This window comes from Pseudorasbora parva, chromosome 10 (genome assembly GCF_024679245.1).
Source record: "Pseudorasbora parva isolate DD20220531a chromosome 10, ASM2467924v1, whole genome shotgun sequence".
Taxonomy (NCBI): Eukaryota; Metazoa; Chordata; class Actinopteri; order Cypriniformes; family Gobionidae; genus Pseudorasbora; species Pseudorasbora parva.
Window position 1 is genome coordinate 41,337,383 of NC_090181.1, and position 18,766 is coordinate 41,356,148.

At 40.1% G+C, this 18,766-nt stretch overlaps 2 protein-coding genes across 2 annotated transcripts; both read right to left on the reverse strand.

Annotated features, from left to right (window-relative positions):
* Positions 1 to 4,884: 4,884 nt before the first annotated feature.
* LOC137090770 (gelsolin-related protein of 125 kDa-like) lies at positions 4,885 to 5,932 on the reverse strand. The gene is made up of 2 exons (XM_067454720.1): positions 5,818 to 5,932; positions 4,885 to 5,457 (listed from the first exon to the last, which is right to left on the reverse strand). The coding sequence occupies exons 1-2, from the start codon at positions 5,924 to 5,926 to the stop codon at positions 4,976 to 4,978; spliced, it is 591 nt and encodes a 196-aa protein (XP_067310821.1). The 5' UTR covers positions 5,927 to 5,932; the 3' UTR covers positions 4,885 to 4,975.
* Positions 5,933 to 10,038: 4,106 nt separating this feature from the next.
* Positions 10,039 to 11,679, reverse strand: LOC137090466 (uncharacterized). Its single transcript, XM_067454429.1, has 2 exons — positions 11,222 to 11,679; positions 10,039 to 11,096 (listed from the first exon to the last, which is right to left on the reverse strand). The coding sequence occupies exons 1-2, from the start codon at positions 11,598 to 11,600 to the stop codon at positions 10,039 to 10,041; spliced, it is 1,437 nt and encodes a 478-aa protein (XP_067310530.1). The 5' UTR covers positions 11,601 to 11,679.
* Between the last annotated feature and the right edge of the window lie 7,087 nt (positions 11,680 to 18,766).

Here is an 18,766-nt window from a genome sequence, read left to right on the forward strand (position 1 = left end):
AGGAAGTTGTAATGGCTGCGTTGTAATGACGGCGCGCGACAGCACAGCTCCACAGTGCGCGTTCGCTGACTAGAGCACCCTGGAAGGGGGATTGTTCTTTACGACCATCAATACTCCATTAATTTGCAGTTGAAGGTCTATAGTAATAGTATCAATATGTTGCATAGGTAACAGCTGGAAAAAATGCTTTCTTCAAAAACACTTATCTAAAGCTCGAAGATCGGATCGGATCGGATCGAATTAAATAATGATAATCGATTCAAGATCTTGAGAATCGGAATCGAATCGATTCTTGAAATTTGAATCGAAACCCAGCCCTAATGCCAACTAAACTAATCTTGATATATATATAAATTGTTTTTGTTTTTTTACTTTCAAAGTATGGCTATGGGTACACACACTTGTGCCTAAGAACAGTCTTCTTACATTTACATTTAATCATTTAGCAGACGCTTTTATCCAAAGCGACTTACAAAAAAGTGTAGAGCAATAGAAGCAACGAAACAAACAAGGCCAACAACCTGTAAGAGCTGTAAGAAATCTCATTTAATTAGCACAGTACACAACTTTTTTTTTTTTTTTTTTTTTTATATAGCCAGCTACAACAAATACTCATGTACGGAAAATACAGAACACTGGATTTTGATAGCTATGATAACAACCCATTAGGACTAAGGCTGATGCCCCAACTGTTGTCGTTAATGCGGATTCAGTGGCCCAATGGGTTGGTTTTGTATGGCATTCTAGCTAAACGCGCAGCAATAGCCATCGACAGCAAAAACTCACGTACGCAAAATACAGAACACTGGATTTTGGTAGCTATGTCTTCTTCCATTTTGCTATGAACTGATCAGTGTTCACAAAAAGTTGGGGAAATGTATGATAATGTAATGTATGTAATGCCGCTTCTCCACCCACAAATCATGTTAACTATACTATTAGATTTAGATTTTATTTTCTTATATTTGTGTCTAATCTATAAGTCGAGCTACAATTGGGACTGTTGCTTATTGCTGGCAGCCACTGAGAGGACGTTGTTTGCCGTTCGCCTTTTTGTTTGAATTTTTGCGGTTGGTTTTGGTTTGAAGGACATTTGATGTTGCTCGCTGCGGCTGCTCTCTCTTCTGGGTGTCGGCTGCTCACTGGTGGGCTCCCTCGGGCTTGAGCTGCATGGTGGCTGAAGTTTGCACCGGGCTAGCGTGATGTTGGGATGTTCCACTTCTCGGCTGCTGAGTCTCAGCTGCATCGCTGTTCTCTCTTGCATTGCGGCCATTGAACGGATTGGACTTCTGTGCCAACCCCGGTGTGTCCACAGAAATGCCCGGAAAACTTTGTTTCCCTCCTGCATGGTTCTGCAGCAATCCCCTCCATCTGGTCTTCAGCTGTCATGCCTCGAAGACATCGTCAGGACACTGCCGAATTGGGAATATGTGGCAACTGGGAGAAATGTAATACAGGGAGTGGACCACAGTGTACTATGGAGCTTACAAAGACTCCCACCATCAGCATACTGAAGCAATTTTGTAAAATCACGCAGTGCTACTGCCCAGTCAAAACATTGTCGAGACATCTCGCACGCTATTGGCTGGTCAGAGGGAACTGCATTAACCAATGGCAGAGCAGCGTAACTGCGCGAACCAATGGGCACAAGCCCGCGAATCAGGGTTTAAAGCCCACGGAACGGGGCACAAAACCCGCCAAAGGGCGCCCTTAAATACGCAGCAATGCCGTAAATGTCAGGTTATTCTCCTTCAGCGATGATCTCGGTCCTTGCTGATAAACTTGAAGCTAACGATGCACCACCTTCGCAGAGAAAAGACGAGCCTGCAGCGGATTTGTGAGCTAGCCAGCCCGGACATCATGCAACGAATCAGCGGCCTGTTTTCACCGCGCTCAAATGCCAGCGGTCCCGCGATCTTTCATCTCAAAATTATCCCACGTCACAGACCGTTTCTGAGATTCACGTTCGACGGGAAGACCTATCAGTACACAGTCCTGCCATTTGGCCTGTCTCTGGCCCCCTGCACTTTCACAAAGTTCATAGATTCAGCTATCTCCCCCTTAAGACAAGCGGAAATGCTCATCCTGAAAAACCTTGACGACTGACTCATACTGGCCCAGTCAGAGGAAGAAATAATATCTCACAAATCTGTGCTACTCAGCCATCGAGAATGCCTGGGTTTCAGAATAAATACAGCCAAGAGCTCATTGTTTCCCATGCAGAGAATCTCCTTCCTGGGAACGATCTTAGACTATCAAACGAACATGCTCTGACTACACAGCAGCTTGCATGCTCGTTCAAAACGGGAACCAACAGACCCCTAAACATTTTTTAGAGAATGCTAGGTCTAAGGGCATCAGCTTCTCCAGTACTTCCGCTGGGCATGATGCGCATGCACCCCCTGCAGTACTGACTGAAATCACGGGTTCCTCCCCAAGCGTGGCATTCAGGCCAGCTTTGGATCACAGTGGGCCATGGCTGCGTCAAAGCCCTGGCCCCGTGGTCGTATCTCCTCTATGAGGCGGGGGGTGAGCTTGGGGACAGTTTCCAGATGGATGATGGTCACCACGGGTGCCTCCAACACGGGTTGGAGCGCTCTGTGCGAGGGCGAACCGGCCTTCGGCTCGTGGTTGAGCATGGAGTCACGGTTGCACATAAACTGTCTAGAAATGCTGCCAGTAGTGCTAGCCCTTGAGATTTTTCTACCACGTCTCTCAGGTGACCATGTCCTTGTCCGCATGGACAACACAACAGTGGTCTCCTACATAAACCACCAAGGCGGGCTCAGGTTGAGATGGCTCAACCAGAAGGTCAGGCATCTTCTCCTATGGGCGAAAGGCAAATTGAATTTGCTAAAAGAAGTGCATGTGCCAGGCAGACTGAACCAGGGAGCAGACATGCTCTCCAGGGGCCTCGTGTCCCCAGGAGGCTGGACTCTCCATCCTCAAATGGTTCAGATGATATGGAATGTTTTCGGGAGGGCAGAGGGAGACCTCTTCGCCTCCGAAGACAACTGTCACTGGCCAATTTATTTTTCAAATAGCAGGGATGCACTGACCCACGACTGGCCCAGCGGTCTGCTAAACGCTTTTCCTCCAGTCCCGCTCCTCCCTCAGGTCTTAAAAAATAATCAGGGAATGAGGGCACACATTCCTGCTAGTGGCTGCACTCTGGCGAACCCACCACCGTTTCCTGAGTTAATTCAGCTACTTTCAGCAGCCCAATTGCCAATTCCTCTAAAAAAATTCTCCTTTCTCATGCGAACGGGACAGTCTGTCACCCCCATCCCAAAGTATGGGCACTTCATGTGTGGTCCCTCAAAGGGGCCTAGAATACCTCCCAGTGAATATCCTGAGCACTATCAGTGAAGCTAGAGCTTTGTCTACTAGGCGTCTCTATGCCCTTAAATGGGCGGTGTTCTCTGACTGGTGTTCAGCCAGAAACCATAACCCAATATCATGTAAGATATCACAAATACTCGTTTTTCTGCAAGAGATTTTGGATGCGGGACGCACTCCATCCATGCTCAAAGTCTACACGGCAGCTATCGCTGCTGCTCACGCACCGATAGCTGGCCAATAAGTTGGCAGAGTTGACATGGTCATAAAATTCCTAAAAGAAGTGGGAACTGCATGAACCAATGACAGAGCAGCATAACTGAGCGAACCAATGGGCACAAGCCTGCGAATCGGGGTTTAAAGCCTGCGGAACGGGGCACAAAACCCACTAAAGGGCACCCTTAAATACACTGTAATGACCTAAAACGTCAGGCTATAATCGACTGAAGCGACAATCTCCCAATGTTTAACGCCATAGCACGGCCGTCTACGCAGTACTCCTTTCCTCATCTCAGGGAACGGAGGTTATGTAAGTAACCGAGTACGTTCCCTTTCGAACTGTCAGTCGCACTGCGTCTTAAGACGCAATTTGGGAACCTATTCAATCCCGCCGTGCCATTGTAGGCATGAAGACATGTACTCCCTCCAGTTGGACACTATTAAGGGCCCAAGACTAGAGTTATTGACACGTCACAATATATATATATATATATATATATATATATATATATATATATATATATATATATATATATATATATATATATATATATATATATATATATATATATATATTCTTTTCTGTGCTTTGCACTGAGGAGAGACTTCCTTCGGGCCACTCTGCCATAAAGCCCCGACTGGTGGAGGGCTGCAGGGATGGTTAACTTTCTACAGCTTTCTCCCATCTCCAATCTCCCGTCTCCTGACTGCATCTCTGGAGCTCAGCCACAGTGATCTTTGGGTTCTTCTTTACCTCTCTCACTAAGGCTCTTCTCCCCCGATAGCTCAGTTTGGTCAGATGACTTGCTCTAGGAAGGGTTCTGAACATCCCAAACGTCTTCCATTTCAGGATTATGGAGGCCACTGTGCTCTTAGGAACCTTAAACTGAGCAGAAATGTTTTTGTAACCTTGGCAAAATCTGTGCCTTTCCACAATTCTGTCTCTGAGCTCTTCAGGCAGTTCATTTGACCTCATGATTCTCATTTGCTCTGACATGCACTGTGAGCTTTAAGGTCTTATATAGACAGGTGTGTGGCTTTCCTAATCAAGTCCAATCAGTAAAATGAAACAGCTGGACTCAAATGAAGGTGTAGAACCATCTCAAGGATGATGAGAAGAAATAGACAGCATCTGAGTCTCACAGCAATACTTAGGACCATGTGATATTTCAGTTTATATATATATATATATATATATATATATATATATATATATATATATATATATATATATATATATATATATATATATATATATATATATATACAGTGGCGTGCACAGACCTCCTCAGGGGCAGGGGCTGAAGGACCAAAAAGACTAAAAAGAAAAAAGAGAATTATTACTTCAAATAACAATCAAATGTATTTTTTTTTACAGAATTTAAATTAAATTATTCAGGAAATAAATAACCTGTATTTAAAGCAGCACCCGTCTTTCTGTTGAGTTTTTAAATATCTGAACGACTTCTTCACGATTAATTGGAATATCTCGCTCGATGGAGAGCAGCAGTAGGTCAGAGATCCTCTCTTCATTACAAAGACTTCGAAGACTGGGGTCTGTTGGAAACTGCAAGGCCATCAAGGATGGGTAAACTTCTGGTGCATTTGCAGCTCCTTCCTCTGTTATCTCTCTATCCTTTTCTTGAGTCATCTGTCCTTCAATATCTGCTTCTGCAGCTCCTTCCTCTGTTATCTCTCTATCCTTTTCTTGATTAATCTCTCCTTGTACCTCCCTTTTCATCTCTTCCTCCTCCTCATTTGGCCTAATGTCTCCTTGTACTTCCTCACTCATCTCACTTTCTTCCTCATTTGTTCTAACCTCTCCTTCATCGTTCTCTCTTGTCTCAAATGCTTTCCCTTGAATCTCTTCAATACTCTCCTTATCTGAACTGCAACTCTCTATGAAAAATACATTTCATTACATTATTTTTATATTACAGTGATAGTTCGCCCCAAAATAAAGATTGTTTCTATTGTGGAAAAATTAGATTATATAATTATTTTGTCCGTATAATGAACAGAAAACAGGGCTCAATTTTGTTAACCCCTAGCCTTTCAATATATGGTTAAAACCCTTCTTAAAAATGTTCACAGAATAAAGTCATACAGGTTTGGAACTGTATATGGGTGAGTACATTTTCAATTTGGGCGAATTATTCCTTTAAAACACACTTGTTATTGTCCTTAAGTGTTAACTATTTTACTGTAATACTAGTTTAATTGCTTATAAGTTTAAACAAAATGTAATTGAAACAGTACCTGCATCTTTATTCTCTCTTTTCAGCCAACTTGTGAGAGGGATGCTTCCTTTGGCTGCATAAGAGTTCCTTGTTTTTTTTTTCAATTTGATCCTCTCTTTCCTTGGCATGCTATGAAAAGACATTGATACAAATAGCTTAACACATCAAACGAAAATATAGAAATTATGATAATATTACTAAATATTATTTACTTTTATTTTGGCAAACAAAACAGTGAGAATCAAGAAGGTAATTATGAGGAATTCATGTTCATTTTTGCTGATGTTGATGTAAACCTTATATACGTATATATTATTGTCACATGCCTGTCCTGTCTTGTGTGCACATGTGGGTTTTGTCATGTCTTGCATGTGCTCCTGTCATTGTCTGATCCCTCCCCCTTGTTATCTGATTAGTGTTGATTTCTCCCACCTGTTCCCTCTTGATTTCTTCCCCTCATAGACGAGTTTCCCGGGCACTTCCGGTTTACTTCCTGTTTCTGCCAAGAACTTCCGGCCTGCGCTGAGTAGTGTTGTAAAAATGGCGTTAGAATGGCAACATTCGACCGAAAAGCTCGTTAAAAATGGTGTTTTGACCATTCCGCATCCAAGTAAGGTAACATCATGGGCGGACAACATGTCGATATGGCCCAGCATAACAACATCCAAGATCTTTTCTTATTTTATTGATTCTATGGCGGTGGATGGGAATGCAATTAATAACCTGAAAAGCTCTGAGGCGTTTCAGTACCTCCATTCAGACAAAGTGGGCTGTGTACTTTTACACGATATGGGCAGTTTAATTTACTTAAAGGCCGATGTTCAACCAAGCCAGTCCGTTAACAATTCAGCGCATAACGCCTGGGTTTTGGTTACCAAGACGGGAGATGTGGAGACTGCAGGCTGTACCTGTATCGCCGGACCCGGACGTTCCTGTAGCCACGCAGCCGCTGTGCTTTGGAAGGTACGTTGTATATGGTTGTATTAAGATGCTTGTATGTAACGTTATCCGTGGGTTAATCTATAACAGAACACGACGAGTAATACGTGTGTGTGTGTGTGTGTGTGTGTGTGTGTGTAAGACTGAAAAAACTAGTATATGCCGAAATGTCTGAATGAAGAACAAGGACTCTCTGAGAAAATAAAGGAAATTAACATCTGAACTGTCCCTCACACACCACTGGAGACGCAAGTCTCACCTCACTATCAGCTAATCTACATCTTTCCCTATATACCCCGTCTCCCCCAATTCCTTCCCTGTCTCATGCTGAGATCACCTGAAAATACACACAAAATCTCTATATTACAATGTCAATCCACACGATACAGTATTATATGTGTTTGATATCGTTTGAAATGTCTCAGTGCGACTGGTACAAATATCTCAACTCCACAGAAGTTAACCAAAAGATAATCAATGTTTTAAGAGTTTAAAGATATCTTGTCTTAGTTTGGTGGGTGTGGCTTTCAGCCATTTGGCCTTTACATCAATACAAGTCTTGATCAATGCAAATTCCCATTGTGCACTCGTGTTTACATTTGAAAGAGTTTGTGCATTTGTTTCTGGGTATTTAAGGAAATGTTGCAAACAGCTCAGGGCTTGACACTTTAAACCGGTCAGCCCGTAATGCTGGATGTCTCTCAAGATAGCCAGCATTATGTAGTTTTCAGAAGTCAGGTATACATTTCATTCTTTACTTCAGAGTATTTGATGTTATATATGGATTACCTTTGAATTGACTATGTAATTGGCTTTATACATTTACCTGACTGTTAAATAAATTGTTACACTTTGATAGATTCTGACTTGCTCTGGAATTATTCAGGTTGGGTATAATTTCAACAAAGGGTTAAACGGAATAATTAAATGTGTACTTAAACTATTAAAAATGAATGACCAAATAAACAATTGGCATTCTAATCCAAATTCTAAATTATCATTAAATGGAGTCAGATAACGAGGAATTGGAATAAAATCCCCTTTTCCCCGCTGAAAAGACGAACGCGCAGCAACCTTCACCCGCCGATCGTTAGCCTCCATTGGGACGATTTGGGCGGCCTTACAGTGTGTTTGTGTGTGTGTATGCGTGTGTATGCATATGCATGTGAGAGAGATTGTCTAAGTGTGAGAGTGTGAACTACCCCTGCCGTTCCCGCACAAGGTTGCAATTCTTAAATGTGATCTAACAAAGGTAAAGGGAAAATATTAACCATAAAAAACTGTTTATATTGCTTGTACTTGGGATGAAGTAAACATCTATTGAGTTTTTTTTTAAAACATAAATTGTTTGATTATGTTGAATTAAAAACCCAGAAATGCAGCGGGTATTTTCTTTTATTATTCTTTTCATATTTTTCCAGATTTTTTAATATAAGTCTAAATAAACTCAGGCATAAAGGGGTTAAACATTGATGTTAATGGCTGCAGGCCCAGCTCATTAATTGTTTTGAAATGTAACAAAAACGCTCTACCTTCATCATACCCTTGTTATTTTGATTTACAAAATGTTTTCTCCAAAAGAAGTCAATTGTGCTGTGATGCTCAAACCATTATTTAAAAAGTGTGTGATTTTTGTTTCTATCTGTCTGCAGGTAGAAAATGCTGTGAGGCAAGGGAAGACAGGGCTTGCCTGCACTGATGTGCAGAATTGCTGGAATGCCGGGACAAAAAGCAATACTGGGCAGCAAAAAATCAGAGATGTGTCTTTCCGAAGACACAGCAGAAATAAGCTATACCAACCAGCATCACAGGCATCCTCCTCCAGCATAGTTTCTACACCTAGTCGCAAGGTAAAAGTCCATGAGACACTGGAAGAATGGCAAAATTACTGTCTCTCCACACCAATAGCGGCACTTTTTACTGCACTTGGCAGTGGACTAATACAGCTCACTTTTAACACCAGCCTCCTTGCTCAGTCTGCGGAGACATCAAAAGCTCCACTGCCCCTGCATCATGGTGATCACAACACACAACTTGAATGTGAGAAATGTAGGGCATTCTACACCACATACATTGACATGACCACAACCCAATTTATGTACATTGAGCAGCACACAAAAGAACAGAGCAGGGAACAACTGTGGCATGACATGCGACGGGTACGGATAACAGCAAGCACAGCCAAGAATGTGCCAGTTCGGGCCACCACAGCACCAGACAAATTCTTGTCTGAACACCTCCATCCTACCTTTCACGGTAACGCAGCAACCCGGCAAGGAGCAGAGGGTGAAGAGCACGCCAGGCAATACCTGAAAGACCAAGGTCATGACATCGATGTGAAAGGTTTGGTGGTTTGCCCGTGTGAGCCATGGCTTGCTGCGAGTCCGGATGGTGTCATGAACAGAGACACACTACTGGAGATCAAGTGCCCTGTCTTAGTCAAAAACCAGTCCCTTACTGAAGCACTTGCTGCTAAAAGCAGTGAGATCAAATGCATGCCCACAGGGGAATTCCATCTGTCCTTCAATGGGCCAAAGGGATATTACATGCAGGTGCAACTGGGCATGCACTGCACAGGGCTACGGCAAGCCTTGTTGGTGATTTGGAGTAACACTGAATGTCTGCAGCTCAACGTGCTCTACGACCAAACCTTTGTTGAGGGACATATCTCAAGGCTTCACTCCTTCTATTTCACCCACATGTTGCCAAAAGTTGTCGATGACTTCGATGATGGAAGGCTGGAGTTGTGTTCCAGATACATGGATGTTGTAAAATCAGCATGACCTGTTTATGTGTACTGGGGTAATTAATCATTCCTTTTTTAACCCCTTGTCCCCCGTTGTCACAAATTTGTGACAAATCCTTTCTAGCTTTTATTTATTTTTATCAAACTGATTTATTTTACTTACTCTTATTTGTTTTTATATCAGTCACTTATTTCTTTATTTATTAATTTTATTTAATATTTTATTCCAGTCTTTTTCTTTTTGCGATATTGTGAGTTTTTTCCTGTATTTACTTTGTTTTTATTTAATTATAAAAAAAAATAATCCATTGAGTTAATGAAATTGTCCCTTTGTTATGGAATAGGATCAATAAAATTTTATTCATTTCTTCTCAAATCAATTTGTTTATTGTCATGTGTCAATATTTACAATACAAGAAAAAGAATAACACTCATTATAACACTCAACTATAACACTCAATATAACTATTTGTCTTATCAATAATCACAACACCAGAAAGGGAACAATAACAATACATTTACACAGTTTTTTTTCTAGCTGAAAGATATATACACTTATATAAAATATAAAAAAGGAATATGTACAATTTCAACAAAAAAAAAATTGCAGGTAACCCAGGTTTTACTTTTCATAGGGACTTTAACCTCATGTGGCAGTCGGATGAGTCTGGACCTCATGTTTGCTAAAGCAGCACATATGGTAAGAATCTTGTCCAACCGCGGGGTCATAGAGATGGGGACAGTTTGGGACAGAATTTTGAAGACTTTAAGTCTTCGGATTGCCCTCTCCACATGTATACGGACATTGGCCACTCGTCTAGTGCGCGTTACCTCCTCATTGGTCAATTGACCACGCTTGTGGGTAAAGGCAGGAATATTCAATTTCACCTTCCTTTCATGTAGTACATCTCGAATCGTGAAACCCCTGTCAGCCATTACCTCATCACCAGGCCTTAGGGCCTCCAGAAACCCACTGTTTATAGTGATAAACTTGTCACTGCTTTTACCAGCATAGGCCTCTGATATAAACATTATCAGCCCATGAGGTGACACAGCAACAAGATATTTGGCAGTATTGGTTCCCTTGTAATGACTGAAAGTGGCACTCCTACAGTTAAGGTTTGTTGCTCTCTGAATAGCCGTTTCAGCACAATCGATGATGCAAGTGGTCTGGGGGTGGTTCTTTTTAAAGGATGGTGGCATGTTAGCACGTATAACACTTCTTGGCAGCCAGGCAACCATGGGTTCAAGCTGCTCACCCAATGTATCAATCCAGTGAGCAATCACCTTACTTACTTCACCTTTAGACACTTTAAAGCGCTTTGCCACATCCCCTAACACAAGGTTCAGTTTCAGTTTCATGAGGGTCATCAGTATTTGGTCAACAACAGGAATACTACATGATGGTTTACTAAATGGCAACATCGTTTTCACCAAAGTAAAAAAATATACCAGACGCAGTCCTGTGTACAGCAGCGAGGTATCATCATCCAGGAGCATATCATCAGCCACAGTCTGACCCACAGTCTGCGTCGATTTGTTCGCGTGGTCAGTTTTTGTTAGGTCCTCCCATTGTGTTGCAGCATCTTTAAACTTCGGCTCGATGCACACTTCTAAAAGACAAACAGCATCAACTATAAATGTATATAGCCCACTAACACAGGACAGAGACACATATATCAACAGTCGAACTTGCTGCAAACTTTAGCTAAGCAGAAAAAAATCAAGATACACTTACCATCCGATTGCGTGCCACTTATGTTTCTGTCGAGTTTACGTCTCTTTTGCAGGGGAGGTCGCTCGTATCCCAACCAAAGTTCCGGGAAAGGGTTTTCCTCTGTGGGCTTTTTATCAATGAAGTGATAAGAACAAACAAAAAGTCTTTTGGGTGGATTCTTCAACTTCAAAGCCGCTAGCCACTTCCGAGATTCAACATCTGTTTTTGGTTTCTCATACAACGCATACGGGGGAGCACATCCACATTGGCGCCTTGTAGATGGTTGATGGTCGAAACATTCTCCTTCCGACCAAACATTCAGCAATCGCCACAAGTTGTTGCAACCGCGAACAGCACAATATGTCCCGGAGCCGGGTCGGCGTGTAACACCATCCATCATTTACTTTTTCTGCACACTAACCGAAGACAGTAAAAGACGCTAACTCGCTAACCAGAAGTTCTTGGCAGACACAACAGGAAGTCGTTGGCAGAGTGACAGGATAATGGCGGCCCGCCTATTTCACTCAGGAAACTCGTCTATAAGCTCCTTGTGTTTGTCAGTCTGGGTTGGATCCTTGTGTATGTTATGTCTGCGTCTTCCGGTTCCCCGTGATTTCTCTGTTGGTATGTTTTTGAGTTATGTTACAGTTCTGATTATGTGTTTTTCCCCCTCGTGGGTTTTTGTGTTGAGTTTATGTTTTATTTTATATTAAATTATAATTTTCTCATTGCCCTTGAGTCCTCGCACCAATTTCCTGTTTCCTCGTGTCCGTGACGTAACAATTATATGTATGAAAGTATTAGCTATCATGAAATAGGTACAATTTTACAGTAAGGTTTTATAAGTTAGCTACATTTGTTGTAGCTTCTGTCCACATGATGATAAACGGCACTTCATTATTAGTCCATGTTAACCAATGTAGCTAACTAATGAAATCTTAATTTTAAAATGTTACCTATTTCATGATAGCCAATATTTTCATAGTATTACACAATACACATTAATAAAATCAGTTGTATCAGTTGTAAAAAAGTTGTATTTGTTAACATAAGTTAATTCACTTTGTTAAGTAACATGAACAAACAATGAACAGCTCTATTTTTATTACCTAACATTAACAAAGATTAAAATATAGAGTAACAATTGCTCATCTTTAGTTCATGTTAGTTAATACATATATTAAATGAGACCTTTGCAAAGTGTTACCATGAAATAATCAAATATATAAATTCCATACAATTTAGAGTTGGACATGGACTTTTTAATTTCATTTCAGTATGTATTTCCCCAAGCCAATAACACGAGGACGTGGCGTGCTATGGTCTTGACTTGGATAAAAACAAATTGAATGACATTGTTAGATGTAGAATGCTGCTGAACTCGAGACTCGAGTTATGCTTTATTATAGTTAAGCATAACTTGCACGCTGTTGCAACCTTCACGGTTGCATGGTACTGATGGTAGGATAAATATACATGTTCTGTATTAGCTTAACTTACCTGCTGATCGTGTAGTTTCAAGACTCGCGCGGCTAACTGCTGTTCTGCATAGAGCTGAAAAGGAAACTCCGCCTACCGCTCCACCTCCGACAAATAAATTAAACATTTATAAAACGTTTTTGATTTTTAGTGGCAAAATGATATATAAGCGTATTGTTATTTATTATAATATTTATAATATTAATAATAATAATAATAATTTACTATTACCATGAAGGGGCACATTACATTTTGAGACAAAAGCCCCCCCCCCCCCCCCCCCCCATAATATATATATACTTTTTGTTATATCAGATCCATTTCCTAAAATCATTTAAGGTCATTTTATTTCTCATTAATGTACACACAGCACTCCATATTGACAGAAAAACACAGAATTCTGAATTTTTGCAGACTTTATATATACACCTGAACAAAATCTTAAGACCAGGGGATTCATTGCAAGTTTTACACATTTCACACTTGTGGATCATAACCGGGTTGTAAGTGCTGCTTCAAAATGTCAAAAGAAGAAACAGGAGCAAGAGACAAAAAATAGTCAATATCTTCTCTTATAAAAAATAGGGCTAAAGCAAAGAAAACAAATAATAATATGGATTGGGTAAATTATAGGACAATGAGAAATAACTGTACAAAATTGATAAAAAAAATCTAAATGTGATTATTATTTAAATATGATGAATGAAAATTTGAACAATCCGACAAATTTCTGGAAGTTGACTCAATCAATTGGTGGTAAAAAAAAAAAAAACACCAGTCTGCCGGACTGTTTAAAAATAAATGAGAGTGTAATACGGGACAAGGAAAATATTGTAACAGCTTTTAACAACCATTTTATCACTGCTGACTTAATTACGGACTTTAGTAATTTAGAGGAACATAATGTAGAAGGCAATGTGGCAAATGCTTCGTGTTGTTCTCAGCTGTTCACCTTTTCTCCTATTTTGGCTACACAAGTTTATAAAGCCTTGTCTAACTTGGATTGTAAAAAATCAGCGGGATTTGATAAAATAGAACCTTACTTTTTAAAAATTGCTGCAGATCTTATAACAGAGCCCATCACTTCAATTTTTAATTCAAGTTTAAAATCAAATGTTATTCCTCGTGCATGGAAATCAGCTATGATTCTACCTTTGTTAAAAGGTGGTGATCCATCTGAGATGAATAATTACCGTCAATTTCAAGGTTGTCAGTGATGGCAAAAGTATTTGAATCTTTTATAAATGATCAAGTAAAACAGTTTATTACTGAAAATAATATTTTAAATGAATTTCATTCAGGCTTTAGATCAGGTCACAGTACTGTAACTGCAGCTATGCTGGTCACTAATGATATTATTAAATGTTTGGATAGTAAACAGCATTGTGCAGCTTTATTTGTAGATCTCTCCAAAGCATTTGATTCTGTAGACCATAAACTACTGTTGCAGAGACTTAGTTGTGTGGGTTTTAGTGAAACAGCTCTAAATTGGTTTAATAATTACTTATTTGAACGAACTCAATGTGTCTCAGTTGAAAATTTTATATCTGCAGAACAAACAATTAAAAAAGGTGTCCCACAACGTTCAGTTTTAGCACCAATTTTATTTTCTATTTATATCAATGACATAGGTTGTGGGATAACTCCAGCTAGAATCCATCTATATGCTGATGACACAATCATTTACACAGTCGCACATTCTTTGAATCAAGCCATGGAGCTTCTGCAAGATTCTTTTCGGTCTTTGCAGCTGTCATTGTCAAATTTGAAACTGGTTTTAAACACACAAAAAACAAATTATATGCTTTTCACCCAGGGTTCCATTAAAACAGATTTCCCGATTTTAACTTTAGAAGGAGACTGTATAGAAAGAGTAAACTGTTATAAATACTTAGGCATATGGCTAGATGAAAAATTAGGTTTTAATGTACATATTGAAAATCTCTTGAAAAAACTTAGACCAAAACTGGGTTTCCTCTTTCGTTTAAATAAATGTTTTCCTTTAGAAGCAAGAAAGAGAATTATTCAAAGTTGTTTCCTCTCCGTCTTAGATTACGGTGATGTGATTTATATGCATGCAAGTTCATCTTCTCTAAAAAAGTTTTATATTGTTTATTGCTAAACAATAAACGTCGTCTTTTATCGTATTACACCTGTACTTATAGCACTAGATCGAGAGATAAATTGCTTTTAAAGGTTCCTAGAGTACGTTCAGAGTTTGGTAAAACTGCCTTCTCTTTCTATGCTCCCTGGTTATGGAATGAGCTGCAGAGTATAATAAGGATAGAAGCACTCCCCTCTTTAAAAGTTTTTTAAAAATCTCTTATTAACCAATTTAAGGGAAACATGTGTATGTTTTGTTAAGTAGATTTTGTTGTTATTTTGAGTGTTGGACAAAATTTTATGAAAGATTCAGATTTTTTTTTTTTTTAATGTTTGTATGTTGTTTATGTGAAACTTTCTGTGCTGCCATCTTGGCCAGGACTCCCTGGAAGAAGAGATTTATATCTCAATGGAACTATCCTGGTAAAATAAAGGATAAAATAAAAATAAAAAGAGAGTAGGCAATTTATTGAAAACTGCATTTAAACTCAAACAGGCCGTTCATCAGCTTATCAAAAGTTTAAGACCATAGCCCAAAAATAAACGCACAACAGTACTAAACGTGTCAAAAAAGGACTCAGTAGTGAGTAGCCCCACCGTTCTTGTTCAAAACTCGTTTTGGCATGCTTGATGCGACTGTTTCCAGGAGGCTGGTGGGAGCGTTGCTCCATGCGGTGAAGATGGCTTCAGGAAGGGCATCCATGATCTGGAACTGACGTCTATTTTTGTAAACTTCCCTTGCCATCCATCCCCAAATGTTCTCAATGGGATTTAGATCAGGGGAACATGCAGGATGGTCCAAAAGAGCAACGTTATTCTCCTGGAAGAAGTCCTTCGTCAGGCGGGCTTTGTGAATTGCAGCGTTGTCCTGTTGCCCTCGGTCAAGAGGGATGCCCGCTGCAACAGATCCACATAGCCAGTCTCCGTTTGACGGCCCGGCACAACCTGAAGCTCCATTTTCCCATTGAAGGAAAAAGCACCCCAGATCATGATGGAGCCTCCTCCACTGTGCCGCGTAGAAAACAGGTGGGATCTTCTTGTCATGCCAGTAACGTTGGAAGCCATCAGGAACGTCCAGGTTACATTTTTTTCTCGTCAGAGAATAAAACTTTCTTCCACTTTTCAATGTCCCATGTTTGGTGCTCCCTTGCAAATTCTAATTCGGGCAGGTTGGTGTCGTGGGAGGAGAGGTGGCCTTGGAAGACGTTTTTTGTTCTTGAAGCCCTTCTCTAGCAGATGACGTCTTATGGTTATTGGGCTGCAGTCAGCATCATTAAGGGCCTTAATTTGGGAGGCTCGACCTGTGTCTTCACGGACAACCCGTCAGATCCTGCAGTTCAGTGCAGGTGAAATCTTTTTGGGTGACCACTTGACTTTTTTGTCCCATAACTCTCAGGATTTTTAAAGAAATGTAAAATGACTGTTTTACAGTGTCCAACCTCAGCAGCGATGGAGTGTTACGAAAGGCCTTGCTTGTGCAGCTCAACAATCCTGCCACGTTCAAAGAGAGAAAGCCTTTTTGCCTTTGCCATCAGGAGATCTTGACCGTATGACTGCTTGAAGGACAATGACATGAAAGCCATATTTTTGTGCAGATTTGACCTTTTTATGGCTATGGTCTTAAACTTTTGATCAGCTGATGAACGGCCTGTTTGAGTTTAAATGAAGTTTTCAATAAATTGCCTACTCTCTATTTTTTGTCTCTTGCTCCTGTTTCTTCTTTTGACATTTTGAAGCAGCACTTACAACCCGGTTATGATCCACAAGTGTGAAATGTGTAAAACTTGCAATGCATCCCCTGGTCTTAAGATGGTTCTTTGGTGTTTGTAGGCTTTCTTGAATATGAGGGCCAGTGATTACAAGGAAATCCTTGGAAGGCAACAATAAAGCATGTTATAGCCTGTTTAGCTTAGTGTATGTATAGAATATTAATCCTTTCATGCATGACTATTTGGAAACCAGTTTGAACTATTTGTGTTTTAATACAATGTCCCAACCACCAAGTGGCAAACCCCCCAAACTGTTGTCAAGGATTCCATTTAATTATTGTATTTGTATCTATTTGTTGTTTTGAGATATTGCATCATACATTCAAAATAATGGAGGGAAGAGTAGATGCACCTCTATTACATTTTTTGTATTAAAGTATTAAAGGTGCACTATGTAGTATTTTTGCAGTAAAATACCACTAGGCCAGTGTTATATATTTTGTTCAGTTGAGTTCTTACAATATCCCAGATGTTTCCAACTATTTGTAAATTGTGAGAAAATTGCTATTTTAACTAAGGACAGGGACGTTTCAGCATTGCATTTGACGGAGTCGCCTGTCAATTGCGTCATATCTGCGTTACCCTCGGTTTCGGCTTTTATTTGGCAGGAGCGCTTTACTCTTAGCAGTGTGAACAACTGAACGCACGGAGTAACGTCATAACATCGTTTTAAACAGACTTAAATGTATCTAATATGATAAACAGAGCTCCATTACCTCAAAATCATAACCAGAAGAGTGGATCAGTGCAGGCGACCGGCGATTGTCTCCCGTCCCTTCATAATAAAAGTCCCGGTATTCGCGAGGCGGGTATTTGTTTAACAATTGCTCCAGCAGCTGTGCTCAGGTCTACAACACTCTCTCCTGCTCTGCTTTAGACTACAGTAATGTTAATAACCGCATGCATGAACGTGATTTCTGCCTGAGTCCTATTTTCCACCGGCTGTGATGAGAAGACCACATCTCCCAAGATGCTGCACTCACACTTTGCATCATCAAACTACGCATTTGTTTTGAATAGGCGCCCTCCAGTGGACGGAAAGTTGCATAGTGCACCTTTAAATTCAATTTATTGTCATTGAGCAAGTACAAATACAAGCAAAATGCAGTTAACAGCCAACCAGGATGAGAGATGAAAGTAATAATCTTTAGTGCTAAAAAATGCTGAATATGACCATAGATACGGATACATACACATATTAGGTGTATATACTCATGCATTAAAAAAAGATGGGCCATTTGATTAATGCACCATATTAATAAATTAATTGAACACAGGGGGTTGTTCAACTAATGCTAAAAAAGAAATGGAAGGGCTACTAAAAAAATTATGTAAGTGATAATATCGTCTCACGGCAGAGAGTTTTACAAAGTCACAGCCTCTGTAAAGAAACTCTTCCTGACCTGAGCATGCTGGTACGGGACTATAGGCTTCTGTAACGCATACCAGATGGAAGAAGAGGGAACAAAGAATGGTTTGGATGAAATGCATCTTTGATGATGCCATTTGCTCTTCTCAAAGCAACATTTTCTGTAAAGGTCCTTTATTAATGGTAATTGCATACCAATTATTCTCTGGGCCATTTTTACCACCCGCTGGAGTGCCTTACGGTCTGATGCTGAGTAATTGCCAAACAATACTGAGATGCAGTTGGTCAATATGCTCTCGATGGTATCAATGGTATTCTGCTCTCGATGGAGCAGAATGAGAGGTGCAGTTCCCCAGGCATGTGGTCTGATTTTATGGATGTCTCCTCCTTAACCTGGTCGAAGCATGCATAAAAGTGGTTGAGCTGATCTGGCAGGGAGGCGGAGCAGGATTGGGGAACAGGACTAGTTGTTTTGAAGTCTGCAATAGTCTGAATACCTTGCCCCATGCGTTGCTGACGATGTACTCCTGAAGCAATCCTCAATCATCTGAAGTACTCCTCAATCCAAATCCTTTTATTCTCAGAAAACTAGACAAGGAAAAGAAAAAAAGAAAAACCAGCTAAATAAGATTCTTTTTTTCAGATGTGCATTTTAAGACATGCTTAAGACCAATTTTAAGCCATTTGCAATATATTTTAATATATTAAATTGTGCTCAAATGGAACAACTTCAAGTATATTTGCTGCAATTTAAATCTATTTCTTTCAAATTAATTTCAAATATATTTTTAATAATTAATTTTAATGCACTTCAAAAATATTTTAATAACATTTTAGTACATTAGA